The sequence below is a fragment of the Perna viridis genome, chromosome 2 (assembly GCF_037379345.1).
Source record: "Perna viridis isolate PV_CMFRI_1.1 ecotype Kerala chromosome 2, ASM3737934v1, whole genome shotgun sequence".
NCBI classification, from domain to species: Eukaryota; Metazoa; Mollusca; class Bivalvia; order Mytilida; family Mytilidae; genus Perna; species Perna viridis.
The window spans coordinates 2,381,312-2,405,475 of record NC_142446.1 but is presented as its reverse complement, the minus strand read 5'-3'; the positions used below and the strand labels follow the sequence as shown (position 1 = coordinate 2,405,475).

Genomic DNA, 24,164 nt, shown 5'->3' with positions numbered 1-24,164 from the left:
TAACGACTCTATTCGCTATACTGCTCCATCGTATCAAATTAAAGACAACGTAAACGTATAGAAGGGTCTGAAAAATTCCTAACGATGTTAAAACTGTCAAATTGGGACTCGAACTCGTACCGCTGCGACATCTATGGCAACACCGCCTGCATTTAGTCCAGCGCCCTAGACCACTAGGCCAGCTAGGCCATATAAAAATATAGCTTTCGCTGGCCGGGTCACTCCTCCTCGTAGGATTAATCTAGGGCTGTGACTTAGTACACGATGTATGGTAGTACGGGACAGTTTATATAGGTGATATTATGTAGGATAGAGGATCAAATTAATGATGCATGTCACAACAAATCAATATTACATAACGTCTCAGAATGTGACGACTCTATTCGCTACACTGCACGAGTTCGAGTCCCGCGGAGGGAACGACCAAAAATTTGCTTCGCAAATTTGACAGTCCTAACATCGTTGCGAATTTTTCAGACCTTTCTGATATATAAATGTTGTCGTCTTTTTATGAAAAAATTTTAAAAGTTACTATACAACGCCAGATTGCCTCAATTTACCCACGTTGTGCCATTGGTTACGGTCACAAAACACGTATATACAACACCCAACAAATGTCTACATGAAGTTAAACACGCATACCTGAATAACAAATTAGTTACTTTTTGAGCTGCAGATTACAATAAGTAGTGTTTGTATCCCTAAGTGTAACGGACGGACGGAGCCATGGGCCTATAAGACCGCACGATGACACAGATATAAATGCAAAGTACTTTTCAAGGAAATCTTTATTTATAAACTTAAACATATAATAATTCCGTTTCAGCAATTTGTTTTAATTTTATCACAGTATTTACAACATGTATTAGTTTTAACAGGAAATAGAAAATTTATAAAATATCTTTTAACAATTCCTATATGAAATCTAATGAACTATCCGATACTACACAAGGAATACAATTAACAAATGTGTATACATCCGGACCCGGGGTCTACGTTTTTTTTTTCAATAACGAAGTTCGACATACTTTTTTCTATACAAGAATATAGGCAACGCAATTACCAGACCGGCTTAATATATCGAAATGTAATGATACATAGTTGTATACCTCTTTTATAGTTAGTCCTACATGTATAACATATGCTTGTTGGAACTGTAATAGTCCTAAAATACATGTTAGTTGAAACTACAATAGTGTTAGTGTCATTAAGCATGCTGGTAGGAACTTTAGTCATATGAACATATGCAAGTTAGAACTATAGTCCAACCTATTATATAATAGTCATGGAACTTGAATACTAATTCAGAAACTGTTGGACAAATATGTTTTTTAATTTTATAGTGTTATGAGATACACCTAAAATTTAAAAAAGGCTACAAATATAATTCAGCGAAGTGATATGTCTGGTACACGAAGTGATAGGTCTAGTACAAGGTACTCAACACAGTATAAAGATAATTAGTTTTTAAAACGATTTCATGGAAATTTGCTGAGTTTTGCATTTCAAATACGTATGAACCCTTACTAAGAAAGGCATGTTGAGCATGCCACTATCGTTTATGGTAGTAGTATATTATTGCTTGGCACTGGATCGTTTCACTATACCTTCCATCGTAATGAATGCTTTTTCAATGAAAAGTTTTAGTAACATATCTTTCAATATTTCTATAGCAATTCCAGTTGTGCATTTGACTTAGGAAACACAAGATTATTTTTGCCAATTAAAATTGCCATTATCTGTATAAATGATTTCATTATTTTTATTATAAGTGAAATAAAAATATTCGCTATTTTCTAAATTCAATTTTCAAGACAAGTGCACCTATTGAACCGTACATTAAGATCGTTCACCTTATATTTATAGATATGAATGCTAACGGCTGCCATCGTTTTATAAACCGTCCTAAAATATGTTGCTAATATGTCACAGGTCATGAACCTATTTTACTCGTTTTTATCACAGGATGCCAATAGTCTGTCGGTCTGTGAGGATGTTCCATAATATCATACCAATGATCCAATTGTTCTCCGTGGCTATACCAACCTAACTCAACCTGAAAGATGAACAAACTTAGTCATTTTCTGCTATAACTAAATGAATGAGAAGTCTCACATACTTGATTGGTATCAGTGGAATTATAAGACAGGAGACAAATTCAAAGCATTGTTTTTTATTTGTTTAAACAATAGAAAAATATGAGGTTTTACCTTAAAAATTTTATCTGTTTTCTGTCATAAATTAACCTCAAGACATACATACCATAAAGCAAATAAAAAACTTTTATGATGGGAATTTTACCTGTCCCAATTTCTGTACTCCCATCATCATGTCCTTATGAATCAACTGAAAGACAAATGCATGACCTAGAAGTTTGGGATTTTCTCGGTTAATTTCGAACACACAAGGATGGTTCCACACAGGATCCTGTGTGTTCTGTCTCACTTTAGTTTTGTGTTTATCAGTCCGTACACCATTAACATACATTTCTACTTTGACATATGGATCTGGAAAAGATATACATATTCATAAACACCAAAATGTTTCGTACCCACCAATATAAAAGTAAAAACCACGGAAAACAAGAGTTGATCTTCATTATTCAAAATTCATAATTCTAATTCACATTACTGACTTCGAACAGCGAAGAGTTAAGAATTACTTCCTTTTACAGAGATAAGTTTTCATTTTTTGTAGGAAGAAGACAGTCTTAATGAATGAAAGGGTTTTCTTATCACATCATTATTTTGAATAGTGATCCACATAGAATGGAACTGGAATCATTTTAATTTGTAGGCATACAGGACTTACCGAAGTGATATTGGTAGGAGTAGTGAAAAGCTATATTATAGTAAAACCATACATTTATTCTAAATATGAATTATATCTGCAGTGATTCTAAAATTGTTTTAAATCATTTTTTTTTATTTCGATTTAGTGGTAAGATATTCATTCATTGGTTCAATGAAAGGGCAAATTATACTACATATGTAAATGTCACTCAAGGGACCATTCTCGGAGGAACTTAATGAAACTTTTTCAATCCAGATTAGATCGACTGGATATCAAGTGTATAATTATAAGATATAATAACGAAGAGTTGATCAAACGAGAGGCTCTCAAGAGTCTGAATCGCTCACCTAGTTTTTAGCTTTAAAAGTTGATTACATACAAAACCTAAAAATGGTCAAACACCTTAGACCGAATCTACACAGATGTAATTTGTCATGATACTGAACATTTAAATATTGATCAACATACTACTTCTGTTAATTGAAAAGCATGCTAAAAGTGCAAATAATCACTAATAATGCAATCAAAAGATTTTCCCCAAATTTGCACCAATGATAGATGTTTACATACTTTTACATGTACGATCCACAGGTTCATGATGACTAGCATAAATCTTCTGTAGCATGATAACCTTGTTCAAGAAGCCTATTTGTTAGAATTTTAGCTCGATACAAAAAGTCTGTGTAGTTTCGGCAAGCTCTGGCATAAGGTATGAGTGATATGAACACTGATATGATATGATATGAAAAGTCATCACGTTTGTCGTAAAGTTTGGTCAATAGTTTTCCTTTACCATCGATTTCTAAGTGTAGGTCAAGATAGGAGGCTGACCTTCCAGTGTCTGTAGTATTCTCAAGTTCTTTGGGGTAGATGCGATGTATCAAATCCCCGAAATTATTATTGTTTAAAGATAATACGTCATCTATATAGCGGAAAATGAGATTAAAGGATCTAGCTAAACGATATTCTTTCTTTCGGATCAGATCAGCTATAAAGTCAGCCTCATAGGAGTGAAGAAATAGGAAGCAGGAACACAATTTGTTCCCAATGGAATGCCGACCGTTTGTTGAAAAACGCGTCCACCGCACTTGACAAAACAGCATTTTGTTAACATCCTCTCCTGTATATTTGGAAGATGATTTGGAATTATTTCTTACAAAGTATGAGGAATCTCTACCAAGAACTATATATTTGTATCAAGGTGTACCATCTTCTTTGGAAAAACAGCGATGTATAATGTTTTTAAGTCGGGAGATTTTAACTGAGTACGGGGAATAGAAGTAAACAGTGTTGAAAAAAATAATGCTATTATATTCTGATAATAATCTTAAGATTTTAGTTACTTTATGTTCTCTGTTGTGTTTGTCTGTTTTCGTGAACTCGTGGATCGTTATGGTGTATCCATCAACACCATGAAAACTGATTTATTCAACGGGTCATAATTTTCCTTTCCTCGTTTTTTATAAGCAACTCGGCGGGTGTTTCTAGAAAAGCAGAGGACGCTTACCCTACCGGTGCACCTGGTCCATGCTCCTAGTTTTTAGTGCAGTCCGAGTTGCTCATTTACTTGTGTTAACTTGTATGTATGATTTTAGTTACTTTATGTTCTTTGTTGTGTATGTCTGTTTTCCATGTCTCGTCTTTGTCCCTGGAATACATTCTTTTGATTACCGCTATAACCTTGGTTCCCTTTATACTCTTCCATGTCTGGTCTTTGTCCGTGGATTGCATTCTTTTGATTACCGCTATAACCTTGGTACCCTTGATTACTCTTCCAGTAGATCTTTGAAATTTTTTCAGAATCCACATTGATTTATACCACTAGGTGAGAAAAAGTTTTGTAGTAGGTCTAGAGACCCTCTTTGATAGCAGTGAATATAGAAGTTATACGTTTTGAAAGAGGTTTGGTGGTACATTTTGCAGATCTAGCAATGTACGTTGTTTGTATGGATTCCTGTGGAGTTTAATAATTCAGTATATTGACGGTAAATCACAATTATCGTGTTTGGTAGAGAGACCAAAAGAGGTTAGCACGAATTTATCTCTTCTTTGTAGAGTGTAGTGGCAGTATAGGTCTTACTACTGCTATTATTTTCTACGTCTACCTCTGATAATAAACATTGGATGAAATACGTTTTGCAGACAAAAAAATGTTATTTTGGGCTTTGCCTGCTGGTACGACAACATATTTGTCATGTATAGAAGACAATGTTTTTGCTACATCGTGTTCTTTGAAAACTGATGTAGCATTGGAAAAAACTGCAAAAAGGTAAAATTAGCAAAGAAATGGGAATAATAAAATTAGTAAATAGATTATCTAGAAATTTTCTTGGAAGATAGATCCAAAATATATGGTGATGCCCCTACGTTCTTTTTTTAGCAACAGTGGCCATGTTTTTTGTTTTTTTGTTTTTTTTTTGGCGAGGGACCATAACGGATATCATTTTGGATTAGACAGACCATGGATGATTGTCACTAAGTTATAACAAACTTTGTTCAGGGGTTTCAAGGGTGAACATTTTTAAAGAAAAGTTAACGAGGGGTGACAGACGACGGCGACAGGCGCCAAGTGATGATAAAAGTTCATACATTTTAGGCGAGGCGAGCTAAAAATGTGGAAACTGTACAGTTGAAAACCGCGTTCAAAAGCGCAAATCTCATTTTATTTTTCACTCTTATCTTGTACATCCGTGTAATAGATTCAGTGTCTTTCTTCCAGTGGCATTACTTTTTGTAGTAGTGAACAAACTTCTGATTTATCTACCTTGTACACCATACTACCACATGACAAGCTTAAGTCACTTCCACGTGATCTTATTCACAAATACTTTTATACAAAGCAAGGAACTTAAAGATATGCTCATCAAGTACTAGGTAGAGAAAAGGGTTTTTGTGAAGATACACACTGATTCTAACAAAAATTACTCCGAGTCTGATGTTGTTAAAATGTTGGAATTTCCAGTCGACAACATTTTTGTCGAATTTGGAGACAAGTATTCTAGCAGACCATCGGGAATATCTATGGGAACGAATTATGTACCACTCTTGGTCGATCTGTTCCTACATTCCTATGAAGCCATCTTTTTACAAAGGCTCCTATGGATAAAAGAGAAGCAAGTAGCAATTGGTCCTTAAATTTCAGTTTCCGTTATATGAATGATGAATTATCTCTGAATAATCCTAGTTTTAAGGATTAATTACATCTAATATACCCAAATGAAAATACTTACTTATAGCACCAAGAAGAGACACCCGTGGTAAATTTCTCGCTTCTAAAACATTAAAAACTATTTTGCCAGCAACTGGCTGATAACATCCGGATATTCGTATATCCCCTTGATGAAGCTGAAATAAGAAAAAAAAAGAATTCTTACACAGTTTTTCCTGTATTACCTTGCATATTTTTGAAAATTCAAGACAGCCAATGTTATTCTATGCATTAAACCTTCATAAACTAAATTCATATTGCTGAAGTCACCTTTTCGGTTAGCACAATAGCAAGAAGAACTGAATTCCTGAAGAAACAAATTCCGATAGTCCTACTACCAAACAAAACAATTAATCTGTGAGCGATGGCTCACTAGTGATGCACGATATTAGGAAAGTAAGTCCTCAGTCCACCATATCGCATACTTTCAGAAAGAATGTATTAAAATTTCAACCTGCTGTTATAAGTAGTTGCTGAAAAAAATTGTGACGAAAAATTCAACTTTCAAAAACATAAAAAAAAAAAAATAAAGTCATCGATAAGCAGGAATTTTTTGTCATTTCATTTTTCCCCAAAATTAATCCCATCATATGGCATACTTCCAGAAAGAATGTGTTAAAATATCAAGCCGTTTTGGTGTGCAGTTCCTGAGAAAATTGTGATGAAAATTTCAACTTTCAATATATAAAGTAAAGAAAAAAAAGTCCTCGGTAAACAGAAAGTTGTTTTTTTTCGAAAATGAATCCCACCATATGGCCTACCTACAGCAAGAATGTGTTAAAATATCAAGCTGCTATGATTAGTAGTTGTAAAAAACACTGACGGAAAAAAGTGTTACGGAAACACGGAAGCACAGACACACGGAAACATAGACAAGGGTAAAACATTATACCCCATCTCCTTCGGAACGGGGGTATAATTATTATGTCCATAATGTCATGCTCTACATATGGGGATACCAAACAACCAAACAATGTCTGTTTTAGTATATAGATATGATGATGTATCCCTTTTCATTGGAACTATAGTTAGTATATCTCAGAAATGACAGCCCATTGACATAGGAAATTAACAATTTACGACCAAATCATATATTTCAACTTTAGAAAAAACAGACCCATTTCAGCGGCACGTCTGTATGGTTGTAGCCCAAAATGTTTAATACCAGAATGTCTAAAGGTAAATTTTACTTAGTTAGACCTTTAATTCCCAGAATGTCTAATCACAAATTGAGCGTAATTCCCAAAATGTCTAAAGGTAAATGTTTAACCTGAATTAATATAAATCAAAAGTTTTTCCCAGAATGTCTACTTTTTGTATGATTCGTATATTTGTTTTTCGTTTTTAACATTATTTCTTTTGTAAAATGATGGTATCTATATATTTTTATGTGCTGACCAGAACTGATGAGCCATTTGTATTTTCCTTTGTGTTTATTTTAGTTTTCGTTTTTTATAACTTTTTTTCTTTGGTAAATTGTTGGCGAATAGAAGAGTATTTGAGTATTTAAGTAATGTATGAAGTTATGAAGACCTAACTGATACAAGCTAATTCTAGACATTTTCATTAGGCATTCTGGGATTAGATATTTTGGGAACATTCCGTCTGTATATACTGGAATATAGGAAGTGACCCCCCACCCCATCCCACCGTGGTTCTAAGACTTACTCTGTATACAGTTTCTGGCATTATTGTTAAATCTGCCAAACCATTCTCAAGCTGACCAATATTATGTAAAAGAATAGAAGCCATTCCAACCATATGACGTCTGGTCACGTTATGGGAAGAGTAGATCTGAAATTCTATCGCCGACTTATCTTCTTCTTCATTGGGTAGTAAATCTGATATTGTAAATTTTTCAAGATAAACTGGAGTCTGAAAAAGTGAACACAATGTGGTAATGTTACAACTCATGCCAAAATCGTCGATTGATCTTTAGAATGACCTTGTACGTTGTTTACAAATGGATGTAAGATCATCGAATTAATGTCACAAATAAGATATAATAGTGATACTGAATGACCAATGTTAATTAATATTTGCATTTAATAAGTAGATCATAGCTGTACTACATCCTACAAATATGTAATAAACCTCAGATAAAAACTTGTTTGGACTTACTTTAGTTTTAGGAATGGTTTTAGTTCTATATTTGAATGTTCTGCCAGGCACTAGGAATGCTTTCACATATGGGTTGATTTCAGTATCCGCAGGTAAACCCGCAATCCTAAGATTCTCAGCCTGTAAAATTAGAAATGAAAATCCTTGCATACGGGTGTATACCAGGGTTGGGATAATTGAAATCGGTAACTGCCATAAATTACAACTAAATACATTTTTGGAAGTAATTACAAAGTATTTGTAATTGCAGGAATGTTCTATTACATGTATTTGAAAGTATTTAAATCCTTTTTGATTTTTTTTAAATACTTTTCAATTACATTTCAAATATATTGCAATTTAATGATAAATTGAACTTTCTGATACTGTTTTCTGGAGGTAGTTTTTAAGCCAATAGGGCGTGATTATTGAACAATATGAATAATGCATAATAAAAAATAAATTAAAATAATTATATTTTGAACAATATTACAAAAAAACAGGTTGATTAGTTATATATTTTCAATTATGTTTTTGAAAAGAGTATATTGAGAAACATCAAAATAAATTAATTGCACCTTTGTTCATTTGTTACTTGTTAAACAGTTTGTTCCTGTCTTTGTTTAATATCTTAATATACCTTAAAAAAATATTTTTTTATTATTTATATTTTAACTCGTAATTATTCACAAATTAAACAAAATATAATTGTACAGAAGCCGGTTAGGGTCACTTGAAATTGTATCATGCCATAATATTGATATAGATAGCATCGGTTGATATTACGACAACGTAAGTAGAATTCACGATACAATAGTTATACGATGTCGTAATTACAACACTTTTTTTAAGTGGCCTTAAACGGTTTCCGTACCTGAATTCTCGCCTTCCACCGCTCGTTGATTTGTTTTTTCGCTTCACTGTTTTGAATTGTTAGATCCGCACTCTCTGCACATTTGTAGGTAACTATATACATAATGGGTTACCATGGTAACTAACATAAAGTCATTGTTTTTATACCCGTAACGAATATGCTAGAAATGAAAAGTACCTCTATGATAATAACAGTAAGTGAAGTTCTATCTTCTGACATTTGGAACTGGACTTTCAGTTTCCCAGTAGGAGGCATAGGGGGTGTAAGACTAGGCATCATCATATCGTCAAGGTTAAGGTCATGCATTACTACTGGTTTGTCAGGAAGACCGATGCTGCCTTGACCTTTGGCCTAAAATATTTTAGAAGAAGATAATTGGTCGACTTCATTACTCTCATTGACGTTTTGTTTGAAGTCTGAATTGTATAGAATTTAAATTATCTTCATTATACATAACTATACAAGACAAATCGTTTGATCAAGACTTTAGTGTATAATTCATAAATCTGTTGAAAAACATATATTCAGTTCGAATTCGTTGTGGTTTTCTGCTAATACACGTGATGCCTTTGTAAAGTACCTTTGACAGAAGTCAATTATTGAAATCAAAAACACCGTTAAGTCAATAGAGAACGCTAGAAACTATTGATTCGTGTAACTGACACTGTTAATGGTGATATTATAAACAATGCCTCTCTCGGAAACATATAATCCAAGTATTAACCAATCTCGACGTTTAAATCAGGTTTAGTGACAAAACGCAGTATTTCCAGTGATTTATTGCTTTAAACGTTATTAGGGCAGCTGAACTTACATTCCGATGAAAATACATAATAAAATATACTTCATATTGTACCTATTTACGATATATTATTTTGTGCTTACAGTTCAAGAACAGACGTTCTAAAGAAACGTCATCCTCAAGGGAGTCGAGTTGTTAAATAACTTTATTGACCAATATCCGTCCTCCATTGGACCGATTTTCGACATTTTTGCATTCATCGTATACCATGATATATGTTTAAATAAGGACCATAAACTCACATTTTTTTAAATGACAATAACTAACATTTTGGGCAAACTCTCTACTGATCAGGGGTGGGGTTCTCGAAACTACCATACGATATATCCTAAGTCACGTCCTAAGACCAACTTCAGGATCATTTTATGACAATGATAGGTTGTGTCTTGAAGCTATGTCAGACATGTCTCAAGTTAAAACGTCATAAAGACATCCTAAGTATATTTTGTCAAATGTTCAAATTATTATTTGTATTATGTATTTATTAAAAATTACGGGTAAATGGTTGATATTGTCATATCAAATAAAAATGCATATATGATAAGGCAAAAACCATTTTATTATCGGGGGGGGGAGGGTGGTGCTATGGATTTTTTTTTTTTTTTTTTTTTTTTTTTGGCAAAAAAGTTTTATTTCACATTTTTGGTGAGCAAAAAATATCAAATCATTGCTTCCTAATTATATGCATGCATGTGAGTGAATTTAAAAAACGAATGGAGTTATTGATTTTCGATTGTTACATGTATGTATTAGAAATAGAAACAGTAGCAAAATTTGTTTGAATAAAGTGTCACTGAATCATGAAATATTCAGGTCAAAGTGTAAATTCATGCACATTCCTTAAAAAATATGTTTGAACCGACGCGTGCCGGTCATTCTGGGTAAATGATGAGCGGGAATAGGAGAAATCCAAACTTTAATGATCCTAAGACACCTATTCAATTGTCCTACAGTTAGGATGAAAATTGCGACTCGTCTTAACTTATGATGACTTCGAGAACACGACTTAGGACAGAGACGAATCCTAAGATAGTCTTAGGACACGTCTTATCCCTAAGATAGCTTCGAGAAGCCAACCCCAGATCACCTCAAAGCTTACATTTACTGACTTGCAGCAAATAAATAAAAGTAATGACCAATATACAAGTTCCTGTTGTTTACATGATCACATATCATAAATCAATGTAAATATATCAGAATTATAGGTGGATTCAATTGGAGATTGAATGATTGATCGGGCTCACATTATGAAATAAAATATATACCTTTTATATTAAAACATACAAATACTCAGAACGCAATATACATTGTAGTAAAATATACAATCAAGCCAATTGTTTCTTTTCCACTGTATTAAACACAAGTTAATTTACCAATAGAAAACGGAACGGATATTGTGAAACGTAACAAATGCACCAGCGTATATAAATACTAAACAGTAAACACTTTCAGAGATCACCATATGGTCATTCAATAAGTGTAAAAACGCCTTTAAGTAAGCTCTAATAGTCCCCGACAATACCACGGTATCAGAACGATAACATTTCTTCAAAACCACACTAAAAAGTAATATACAGACACTGACACATTTATAATGATCAAAATCCCATGACTGCGACCGGGCGCATGAAATCTGCGGCATAACAAAACAAAATCATATTACTGTAAATTGACAGTATAACACGGAAAGAAAATAAGATTGTATTGTTGTTATCACTAAATCAATAATGTACCTGTCATGTTAGTTATCTCAGAAGATTAATTATCATCCCCCTCAATCACATGATTCTAGCGACTATTCGGTTTTAAATGAAAAATCAAGTTTTTTATGACTTACATTTAATTTTGGTTTTTTTCTGGGATATTGACATTGTGGCGTTACAGGGTTAACAGTATAGTCTAAGGCATTCATGCTACTGACAACCAGTGAAGACAGGGTTATTCTTCTGCCGTCTCCTCGTCCTCTTCCACCTGATAATCATAAAATTGATCGCTATATGTGATGTCAGTAAATCTAAATAGGACTACCTCAAATCAAATCCTTTTACTGTATTGTCTAAAAATGTGTGTGTGTGTGTGTGTGTGTGTGTGTGTGTGTGGACGTGTCTGAGGATGTGTGGTTTTTGGTTTAGAAAACTCATATTGCTTCGCCTCATGAATATTGATGTCAGGAATAAATAAATGGCCGCGTTTCATAGGCCTCATCTCCTAACAATAATTTGTTACTTAAACTCATTTCATCAAATTAAAATTCCTTTCTACCTATTAAGGTTTTCATGATATTGGCACAAACACATAATTTTTGCCTTTCAACGGCCATAATCTAAAAAAAGAATTCCCCAATACAATATTTCGACCCAATGGAGACGTGTTTAGAGCTCTTCGAGTCGAAGAAGGGAGGACATCTTTAATTTCTCTCTCACTCTCATCATAGTTTCAGAGATATACCTTGAAATAAATGCCTTTATCCCATATGTTCTATAAATAGGCGCGGCGATCTTGTTTTTGGTGGGTCAGCATAATTGATACAATTTTAAAAAGTAAAGACACCCTGATAATGCTGATGAATATGTTTGGTGACATCCAGACTGAAAGCCAATGTAAAACTTTCAAGTCTAGGGTAAACGTCATTGTTAAACTTACAAGTCGGCAATGGTGAATGTTTATGCCAGACAGACGGCCCAGGGTGAAAGTCTACGGAAGACTGATGACCAAGGGTAAAAGCCATTTGAAATCTAAGTCGGCTAGGATGAAAGTATATAAAAGACTGACGGCCCGGGGTCAGTAAAAACAGTTGTTTATTTTAATTATCATACAAATTTTTTCATAAATTCCGAGAATTGAGTTTCTCAAGAGGAATGCAACTTCCATGCTTGAAAAATGAATTGAAACCTATAACCAGGATAAAGTCATTTTTAATAAGAGTCAAAGCAGACTTTGTTGCTCAAATTTCTCTGTATAAAACAGAAAAAATGACAATAACACAGGGCATTTAAAGCAGTGATTCTCTTATCTAATAAAGTAAACTAGAAAGTCTTCCTTCTTTAATTATAGGACGACTCATTAAATGTAGTTGGAAGTTTCTGTTAGCTATTGCCAGTGGCGTCCCAGGAAGTCGTTTTATATACAGAAAAAAATCGTTTGTCTTTGTAATTTGATACTGGTCTTTAGAGTAGTTCTAAATATAGAAACAATATATTATGCCGCTCCTAGAAATTTGGAAATTCATACTTTCAATAAACGTTTTACTGATAGATTGATTTACACTATTACCCAAAAGACGTTTATAACATTAGACCATGTAACACAAGCATAAAAAGTAAACATCTTGAAAGCGTATATACATTTGCACACTTAAGAATATTTTTACCTTCGGGTAAAAAAACATGCGTTGGTCGGCGGATTTCAGCTAAAGAGTGACTACGTCTGTAAAGTTTCCGCTTTTCCTTCTCCTTTACTGGTTTCCCAGCAGGCTCTTCTAAGGACGATCGTCTCACTTCCGGCTCTTGCATTTCTGCTATTTCCGCCATATAGTCTTCTTCGATTGTCTCCGAATCCGAGTAGTCTAAAAGAACGGAATTTGAAAGTAATAAAGCAAACTAAAATGTTTAATATATCGATTTACTTAAAGTGCAAATAAGACAAAACATAATGATGATTTAGCACGACTGGAACTGAGTGCATATGCATTACTACATTATATTATGGCAAGCCAAAGTGGACAAAAATGAGTGTTTTTTCTAATATTAAAAAATGATTTTTTAATATTATGTTATGTTGGATTATTGATATGATAGCATACTTTCTTTGTCGGGTCTTTCAGGTTAGAGAAATAGTTGTAGTAATACAGACGGTTCAGTCGAAAGGTAACTCGTGGACAAAATAATACAGGTAACATAAATACCAAAACACATGAAGAAGAAAACAGGTTATGAGATGTGTTGTGTCTACAGGTAATGATATGTATCGTATAAACAGAAAATGCTTGGTAGCGTGTGAACAGGTTGATTGATTGATTGTTGTTGGGGTTTAACGTCCGAGCAGCAATATTTCAGCCATATTCAGACGATGAACATGAAATGATGATAAGATAAAAAAAAAAAAAAAGGGATGGGACACAAGGATAATAGGGTAAAAAAATTTTGATTGCCACTAGAAAAAGGGAGGGATGGGTAAGGTCGGGCAATTTAGCCTCCTGTGGCGGGGCGCAAAGGTTCCTACTCCTATCGAATACCACAGCAGGGTTATTTAACGTGCAAGGAACGTGGCATCTTTCCCAACACGGCGCACCACTATGGTTTGCGGTCAGGTTTTCCGCATTATAGCCTGACAACCCCCGCAAGTAACACGCCAGGGGTACCCCATTCCACCACCTAGGGCACACATCCCAGTTGCTCTGTGGGCAGGGCGCCTAGCCCCCGGCTAGGTTTCTGAGCACTATTTAGTCGCCTTTTACGACAAGCCTAGCGCTGCTGAAGGACTATTCTTTTAGCACCCGGACCTGCACGGGGCCAGACGAAATTGAAATCGTACATGCCCAAAGAGCCGTGTAATCATGACCTTCAAGTAAAAAATGTTTTGTAGTCTCGATTTGACTCAATCGTGTAGTGCAGAACTTTGTACACTAGTATGTAACGTAAATAAGTACATCATTAAACGTAATGTCTGTGGAAATTTAATGACAGGGTTTAAAGGAAGTACTCTTAATTTGTACAACAATGAAAAGAATGACAATAAAACAAACCGTCTGCTCGTTTCTTTGAAAATTTACAGCCATTGAAGGTATTTGATCATGTTGTCGCCTAACGCTAATGAGAGATACTGGTGTAATGTCGACCTACATCCCAATGGAAACAACAGATCGTAACAAACATTTTTAATTAGTTCACAAAACGAGGTTTCCAAATTGTTTCATCACTGACACTATAGCTATCAATGACATTGTTCAGTGATGATATATTATATTACTTGATATCATTTGGCATGTAAAAATATTCTTCTAACTTACAATTGGTTTGTCGCTTCACTTACTAGTAAAACTGTGACTATCTTAGTGTTACTATTTGTTTTCTTGCTTTTTATTTATTAATTCAACATTGTATATTACACTTGATATTGTAAATAGTAGTATCACATATGACTATGTACTTCAATATTTTTGTCCATTATACGTATTAATCTGAAAAAAGTAGTCAGTTGCGCAAGAAAATAAAGCAAAGCAAAACGAAACAAAAACAATGATTATTTTAACAATTTACGAAAACCCCCAATGGGGTGAAAAAGAAAAAGTAATTGAATTGGTCATCGATAGAACACCATTCTTCGCGGCTTACAAATGTCTAATCTACAATACTGTTTAAAATCCCTTTTGATGCGTTAGTACATTTCCTTCTAGAAATGATCCATTACATTCGTCTTATTCTAATCGTTTTGTTGTAATAATCAAAGAATGTCAAACGACAAAAAAAAAAACAAAAAAACAAAAAAAAAACAACAACAAGTAAAAACGCGCAAATCTGCAGAAACCGTGTAAACTTACCATGAGATCCTATTCCTAAGAAATAATATTTTAATACTTAATAATAAAATTTCAAATCACCATGACACCTGTTGGACTGGCGTATTGATTCACAAAGATTCCTTCCTTGTTGTTGGGGTTTAACGTCCGAGCAGCAATATTTCAGCTCTATTCAGACGATGAACATGAAATGGATGATAAAATGAACATGAAATGATGATGAAATGAAAAAAAAGGGATGGGACACAAGGATAATAGGGTAAAAAAATGTTTGATTGCCACTAGAAAAAGGGAGGGATGGGTAAGGTCGGGCAATTTAGCCTCCCGTGGCGGGGCGCAAAGGTTCCTACTCCTATCGAATATCACAGCAGGGTTCTTTAACATGCAAGGAACGTGACATCTTCCCCAACACGGTGCACCACCATGGTTTGCCGTTTTCCGTATTATAGCCTGACAACCCCAGCATGAAACACGTCAGGGGTACCCCATTCTACTACCTGGGGCACACATCCCAGTTGCTCTGTGGGCAGAGCGTCTAGCCCCCGGTTAGGTTTCTGGGCACTATTTAGTCGCCGTTTACGACAAGCTTAGCGCTGCTGCAGGCCTATTATTTTAACACCCGGACCTGCACGGGGCGCGTGTGAACTGGTAATTAAATGTATCGTGTAAACTGACAAGACAAGACATGAACAGATGAAAGGTTGGTTTTCACAGCAATTTAGCAAAACTTCTAATAAATGATGCCAAATTAATGTATAGTTCTTGATGACAAAATTCAAGAAGCTTTTTTTAATGTATACATCTGCGGATTTATAGTATAATATTTTGGTAAATATTTATCTCGAATTTCTTTGATTTTTTTTTACACAGAAAGAAATAATGGAATTCATTTCCGATTCCCTGGCCACAAAGATGACATATTCTTTAACCTTTTGGTATCTTAGACCATCTACCTGTTTCAAATGGTATTTTTATATTGGAACATCTCAGTTAGGTGATTTGGTGCATTTCACCTACTTTAATGTTTAACAAGTATGATTCTAACTTAAATTCTTTTTTGAATTCAAAATAAAAATGCTTCGTAGTGTGTCAACTGACAATGAGGTTATTGTGTTAACAAGTAATTATAAGCATCGTATTAACTGGTAATGAGGTTATTGTGTTAACAAGTAATGATATGCACCGTGTCAACAGGTAATAAGATGCATTGTTTCAACAGGTAATGAGATCTATCTTGTCAACTGATAATGAGATGTATTGTGTCACCAGGCAATGAGATGTATCGTGTCACCAGGCAATGAGATATATTGAGTCACCAGACAATGAGATGTATTGAGTCACCAGGCATTGAGATGTATCGTGTCGATAGGTAATAAGATGTATCATTTCAACAGGTAATGTTATGTATTTAATAAACATGTAATGCTATCTATTTAGTCAACAGGTAATGCTCTGTAAAGTGTCAACAATTCATGCTATGTACCGTGTAAATTGATAATGAGATGTACCGTGTCAACATGTCATGAGATTAATCACATCGACAGTTATTCGATATAAAAGTCATGCTTACTTAAAATGCTTAGAACTAAACTAATGCTTATATTTATTTTGCAGAATCATCTCGTCTTCAAGTTTTAAGGGTTTCCTTCAAGATATTTACTTTAAAAAAACTTTTTCAGAGAATAACCAGGATTTCAAAGTGCAATTGAGAAAACTCTCTATCCTAAATCAAACTCTTCTGTCTAAGGTAAAAACAGTTTTTCAATTTTATACAATTAGAAAAAAATGATGAAGAAAGTTCAACAGCAAACATGGTATAAAAAATCAACCTTTGTGAACCATCATCTCGCAAATTAAATGTTGAAATATATTATTTTTATTAAATCTTGAAATGCTGAAATTTTTCAACATTTACCAGCAAAACGTTCATCTGTTTGCCATTGCGAATTACCAGTAAATAGTTTATCTATTTTACAACATTGTAAATTACCAAAAAGAAGTTTATTAGTTAGCAACATTGCAAACTACAGGTAAGGAGTTCATTTTTCACAAAAACGACTTACCAGCAAGACATTCATCTGTTTTACCACAATGTGGCCATCATCATTAAAAATCATCTTCAGGACCACGATATTGATTTTCCAGTAAGACTTTCATCTGTTTTATGATAATGTGGCCATCATCATTAAAAGTCATATGCATGACCTTGATACTGACTTACCAGCAAGACATTAATCTGTTTTACCACAATGTGGCTATCAGCATTAAAATTCATCTGCATGACCACAATATTGACTTACCAGCAAGAAGTTCATCTGTGTCACCAAATCTACTGGCGTCGGAACTTTTCCTGCTGCTAACACTTTTACTACTACCAGAGCCTCGTCGAGAAGCACACTCAGATGAGAGAAGGGAGGTTCGTCTGCTAGAAATGCTACTCCCTGCAGAACCTCGACGATCAGCGTCAGAGGCAAGAGATGTCCGTCTGCTGCTTAAACTACTTCCAGATCCACGTCGATCGGTATCACCAGACGCTAAAGAGGTCCGACGACTACTTCCACTTTCAGCTGAACAACGTCGCATGTAATCAGAAGCATAGGAAGTTCGTCGACTACCATAATCAACAAATATTTGAGGCACTACAAATTTAGTTTGTTCCGATTGTCTTCTACGCAATAAAGGACCCATAACAAGACTTCTCGTGTCTTCGGGTTTGTCCCGCTCACGCTGAAGGCGACTAGCAGACAAGTTTAGTGATTCTGAAAATGGAAAAAAATCCGTGATTCTAGAGACAGCATCCCCCATTTTAGATTTAAAACGTGAAATCCAAGAATTGCATGTCAACTACTACATTAGATTTCACTGTGATTGATTTTAGAGTGACCATCCAATCATCTTTAATTGACAACTCCCCGTGACATTGTCATTTACATTATCATCCGCATCATCAGATCTATAACACCTTGAAAGAATTTACCGTACCATCTTTATATGCACAAGAAATTGACGCATATCGATTGTAGTAATACCCAGGATTTTTTAGATTTTTTTATTCCGCAGCCCTAAATTGCTCCCGTTAATCCTCAATCTACAATTTATTTTCTGTTATCTCATAAAATCAGGCTCTATTTAACTAACAGTTAACAACATCGTCTACTACAACACTATATTCCGATTAAAACAACAATACTTCCCCAGGAGGATATCAAAATAGAATATTGACTTTATAAAATATTTAAGTTTAGTAGCTACAAATTAAGTCAATTAGTGTTGTTGAAGAAATTCCGGATTCCATGAGATGATTAGATGAGTAGAAAGCAGACATAATTCTTTTAATGAATGTTGCTAACAGACAACGACACAAATTTTGACGTATTGATCTTATATCGAAATCAGAAAAAAAATCTTATAACTAAAAGAGCTAATGGCACATTAAGGTGTATTGGGCATAAAAACCAATCTTGCTCAAATTTATTTGCACCTTTGCTTTCTTAAATATGAAAAAAAAGAAGCGGAAGTGGGATGATTCAAATACATCAAAGTCCATAAACATGGTCTAAACGTTAACACACAAGACACGAGACATGCACAGTGTAGCAAACCGAATAAAAAAAACATGAACATAAAAACTGGAGATAAGAGAAACAAGATACCACGCAAACAAACTAAATAACTTGCAATAAGAACTCCCACAAAAAAAACAAAAACAAAACAAAAAACTGGGAATGACATTAGGTGCTACGGAAGGATAAGCACGTATTTTTTTATGATGATGCCCTACGCATTTTTAACATTATTTTTTTAAAAGATGATGAAAATCCCTGTAATCCCTTATGTACTGCTATGATGAATATTTTGACGATTCTATTGTCACGACAAAATATATCTGAATAGAAACTCCGATAACAAACCTACTTCATGAGAGAACTTGGACCATATCAACTTATTCAGTTTTAGTGCCAATACTTGGACCATGTGACCGAACGTAGTCTGTGTTTATGTCAATACTCGGACTTTGTGAACTTCTATACCTGTACTTCAAACGTGTGAATTTATTCCATGTGAATGAACCGTGTGTGAATGTCGATACTTTTGATCATGTGCATGATGTGTCGTATCAGGTGATAGGATGATAATATTCATCGGAGATATGGTGTTTATTGATCTGTTCCTGACATCCGCAATCCTAATTCTGATTTATAAACAAAACTGAATAAGTCATCAACCTTCAGTTTTACAACCATTCAAATTCACTGAAATAAAATGAATTCCTCGGCAAACCAATTTTCCCTAATAGTGTGTTAATTTGTCTATCAACATCTGTAGTAAATCTTTATACACTACAAAATACTGTTGCTTTATATCAATGTCGTCGTTATGATATCGCCGCCCTCAAACTGATATGTTATGTCGATGTCGTCGTTATCGTCGCCCCAATCCTGATATGTTATGGCGATGTCATATATCGCTACCTTCAACCTGATATGTTTTGGCGATGTCGTCGTTATCGTCGCCCTCTTCCTGATATGTTATTGCGATGTCATTGTCGCTGCCCTCAACCTGATATGTTATAACTGCCTGATATGCTATGCTGTTGAACCCTCGCCTGTCACTTGGATATATTTCATGTATTATTTTGTCTGTTCTTACTACATAAGTTGAGACTTTACAAACTACTTTCGTAAAATAATGCATTAAATATCCTTTAATCTTGATTGCATTTGAATACATCTGTATAGTATAAAGGGGTTGCAGGTAACATATTTTTCACTGAAAAGATGATAACAATTAGGGAGTTTTCCAAAACAAAAGAATTCCATATTTTGTACACAAAAACATGTATATGTAATGCTACAGGCTCATAACTGGCAAGTCTTGGCTGGTATCGCCTTGCCCTGAATAAAGAACTGTGGCAAGAGTAATCAAGGGAACCAAGATTCTAGCGGAAATCAAAAGAATGTCATCCAGGGACAAAGACCAGACATGGAAAACAGACATACACAACAAAGGACATAAAATAACCAACATAATACCGGTAAGTACAAACCAAGCTACAAAAGTAAATAATAAACTCCACTAAAAAATGGGGAGATGGACCAGGTGTACAAGATGGGTAAGCGTTATCTGCTTTTCTAGAAACACCCGCCGAATTGCTCATAAAAAGTCAAGTCCGGGGTAGACGAAAAAGGAAAGGAAAACTATGACATGTTGAACAAATCAGTTTTCATGGCGCAGATGGATACACCATAAAGATCCACGAGTTCACGATGACGAAAATAAAACTTCTGTAATGATGACTTTAATATTATAAGAACACTGCCCTGTTTCAGAAGCCGTATTGTAAGAAGTCTAGCGCGATAAAAAAAAGTCTGCGTAGTAACGGCAAGCTCTTGGATAACATATGAGTTGTGATATGAAATACTTCACATTTTTATCAATTTACAATTATCATCAATCTGCTTTCATTTTTTAAACTATGGTAAGAGTAATCAAGGGAACCAAGAATACAGCGGTAATCAAAAGAATGCAATACAGGGACAAAGACCAGACATGGAAAAACAGACATACACAACAACGAACATGAAGTAACTAAAATAATACAAAGTAACAAAAGCAAATGAGCAACTCGGACTCCACTAATAACTGGGAGCATGGACCAGGTGCACCGGTAGGGTAAGCGTCCTATGTTTTTCTAGAAACACCCGCCGAGTTGCTCATAAAAGTCAAGTCCGGGGTAGATAAACGAGGAAAGAAAAACTATGACCCGTTGAATAAATCAGTTTTCATGGTGCAGATGGATACACCATAACGATCCACGAGTTCATGATGACAAGCATAAATCTTCTGTAAAGATGATTTCAATCTTGTAGCATGATAACCCTGTTCAAGAAGCCTATTTTAGCTCGATATAAAAAGTCTGCGTTGTTTCGGCAAGCTCTGGCATAACGTATGAGTGATATGAACACTCCATACGCAGGTGCTGAAGGAATGTCGCCACAGATGAAAGGAAAGTTGACAGTACTGAATGAAGAGTCGTCACGTTAGTCATATAGTTTGGTCAATAGTTTTCCTTTACCATCGATCTCTAAGTGTAGGTCAAGATAAAAGGCTGACTTCACAGTGTCTGTAGTATCCTTTATCTCAAGTTCTTTGGGGGTAGATGCGATGTATCAAATCCCCGCAACTAGGACTGTTTAACGATAATACTTCATCTATATAGCGGAAACTGGGATTCAAGGATCTAGCTAAACGATTGTTTTTCTTTCGGATCAGATCAGCTATCAAATCAGCCTCATAAGAATGAAGGAATAGGTCAGCAAATGAGGAACACAATTTGTTCCCATTGGAATGCCGACCGTTTGGTGAAAAACGCGTTCACCACACTTGACACATATGCTGTCGATTGAAAATTCCAGCATTTTGAAAACATCTTCTTCGGAACTATTTTTTACACAGTACGGGGAACTACATATAAGTACCCATTTGTACCGTCTTTTTTGGAGAAACAACGATGTATAATGTTTTTCAGTCGGGATTTTAACTAAGTATGGGGAAAAGAAGTATAAAGAATGGAAAAATCATAGGTTTTAATGTTATTATATTTTGATAATAATCTTAAGAATTAAGGGTTTCCAGAAGATCGTTCGAATTTTTCAGAATCCACATTGAATTAATACACTACATGAGAAAAAGTTTTGTAGTAGGACTAGAGACCCCCTTTGACAGCTGTGAGTATAGAAGTTAAACGTTTTGAAAGAGGTTTGGTGGTACATTTAGCAGATCTAGCTATGTACGTTGTTGTATGGATTCTTGTGGAGTTTAAGAATCCAGTACATTGACGATAAATCACAATTATCGTGAGACCATAAGAGACCAAAAGAGGATAGCACAAATATATGTCTTTGTAGAGTGTAGTGGCAGTATATGTCTTACTACTGCTATTATTTTCTACGTCTACTTCTGATAATAAACATTGGATGTAATACGTTTTGCAGACAAAAAAATGTTATTTTGGGCTTTGCCTGCTAGTACGACAACATATTTGTCATGTATAGACGACAATGTTTTTGTTACATCGTGTTCTTTGAAAACCGATGTAGCCTTGGCACTCATCGACCTATTTAAAACTTTCATTCGTTTCAAAATTAAAGACCTCACGGCCTTTACCCACTCTGACAGAGAATCAATGTCTTCTTGTTCTCGTTTTATACATTTTCTCGCGTAGTCCTCCGCGGCATCCATAAGAACTTTAAAGCTATAATTCCAATTTATGGAGCGTGGTTTACGGTACTAGGGACCTTCAGTAAGGACCTTACGGAGTGAGTCTTTTTCGGTGATGCTTAAATCTCCCGTAACGACGTAACCGAAAGGACCATATTTGCAAGAACAGTTAGTTGGTTAAGCCTTTAACTCCACAACTCGAGGTTCTGCAATAGCAATTTGGGATGCAATAGGTGAAGTATAGGAATGTGAAATAATCGGTATTGATTTATCCTTGAAATATGGGGGAATTTTTTTGGTTACGTTTTTGTGATGTACGACTGCGATTGATTTTTTTTGGGGGGATGGCTATTTTCAAGACAAACTATGTAAAGCCCAATTTTCTCTTCTGCATGGTAATACCAATCGATTGTCCACACTTGCCCCCTCCCCCCTCCCGAGCATCACGAGTCTGTGTCCACACTTGTTGTTTAAAAAACTCTACACGTCTGATAGTCTGTAGTCTTTGTAATGCCCACAATTCAAACCTTTATCCTTGGAATTCATTCTTTTGATTACCTCTCGATTACTCTTTCAAAAGATCATCGAATGATAAATGTCGACCAGATCTCAATTTCATCAATTTATAAGAACGTATGACTATTTTATTAGTTTATTAATAGTTTACACATATTTTAAACACTCAAAAAATTCTTTTTATGATCTTTCTCCAAATGAAATAAATTGTTTTTTTCTTTTGAAATGATTAGAAAAGTACGAAACTTACCTCTGAGGTGCAAAATGTATACTTACTAAACAGTTTTCTCAATAGTCGTTTTGTTTGTCTATCCCAGAACGTCCTCGAACGACAAAAAGGGAACTTCCAGCAGATAAAAATGACGACTGCTGATAGAATTAGTCCAATGCTGATCAGTCCCGTGGCTATGGCTGCTGCTTTATACGGCGGAACTGAAACAAAAAAGAAAGTGGTAGGAACATTACACCCTTCAAAGAAGAAAGCGGTAGGAACATCACACCCTTCAAAGAAGAAAGTGGTAGGAACATCACACCCTTCAAATACCACATTCAAAGAGTAACAACTAGCATACAAATGTATAAACAACACAGCACACATAACAGGAGTGGATGTGGTGAATGTCAAAGAGACAAAACTAGCATATATAAACACCACAAGGGAAGTGTGCAGTGGCAAAGTATCAACTAACATATATACACCACAGGCGAAGTGTGCACTGGTTAAGTATCAACTAACATATATAAGCACCACAAGCGAAGTGTGCAATGGTAAAGTATCAACTAACATATAAACATCAAAGGCGAAGTGTGCAGTGGTAAAGTATCAACTTACATATATAAACACCACAAGCGAAGTGTGCAGTGGTAAAGTATCAACTAACACATATACACCACAGGCGAAGTGTGCAGTGGTAAAGTATCAACTAACATATAAACACCAAAAGCAAAGCAAACTGAGACACCTTAGGCATGGAGTCCAGTATTTAGATAACAAAAAGCATCAGGACAGCACAGGCAAAGAGTACCGTACTAAAAAAATACCAAGCATTGTAACGCCGAAAGCAAAGTGTCTGGGTAGTTATATCACAAACAGCACTGAAAAACAGCTGGAAAAGTGAGAAGTGGTTATATA

General features: G+C 34.9%; 1 protein-coding gene across 2 annotated transcripts; it reads right to left on the bottom strand.

The window, feature by feature from the left end:
* Positions 1–789: 789 nt before the first annotated feature.
* On the bottom strand, positions 790–23,640 carry LOC148623287 (uncharacterized). 2 transcript variants are annotated; one of them, XM_088565036.1, is made up of 11 exons: positions 23,605–23,640; positions 23,309–23,464; positions 17,596–18,054; positions 13,148–13,342; positions 11,615–11,748; positions 9,153–9,326; positions 8,123–8,242; positions 7,670–7,876; positions 6,024–6,138; positions 2,302–2,507; positions 790–2,056 (listed from the first exon to the last, which is right to left on the bottom strand). In XM_088565036.1, exons 3-11 carry the CDS (start codon positions 17,981–17,983, stop codon positions 1,934–1,936), a joined length of 1,662 nt encoding a protein of 553 aa, XP_088421162.1. In that variant the 5' UTR covers positions 17,984–18,054; positions 23,309–23,464; positions 23,605–23,640; the 3' UTR covers positions 790–1,933. The 2 variants fall into 2 exon arrangements, with proteins under 2 accessions (XP_088421162.1, XP_088421161.1); XM_088565035.1 differs by having other exon boundaries at positions 23,309–23,637.
* Between the last annotated feature and the right edge of the window lie 524 nt (positions 23,641–24,164).

Bases quoted from the DNA above. Each gene is read 5' to 3' on its own strand.
- LOC148623287 (XM_088565035.1), bottom strand. From the start codon at position 23,630: ATGTGTGCTGTGTTGTTTATACATTTGTATGCTAGTTGTTACTCTTTG. The intron at 11,749-13,147 runs GTAAAAATATTC...TATGATTATCAG, and splicing joins GCATGTTTTTTTACCCGAAG to GTGGAAGAGGACGAGGAGAC. The intron at 2,057-2,301 runs GTAAAATTCCCA...TTCATCTTTCAG, and splicing joins GAGTACAGAAATTGGGACAG to GTTGAGTTAGGTTGGTATAG.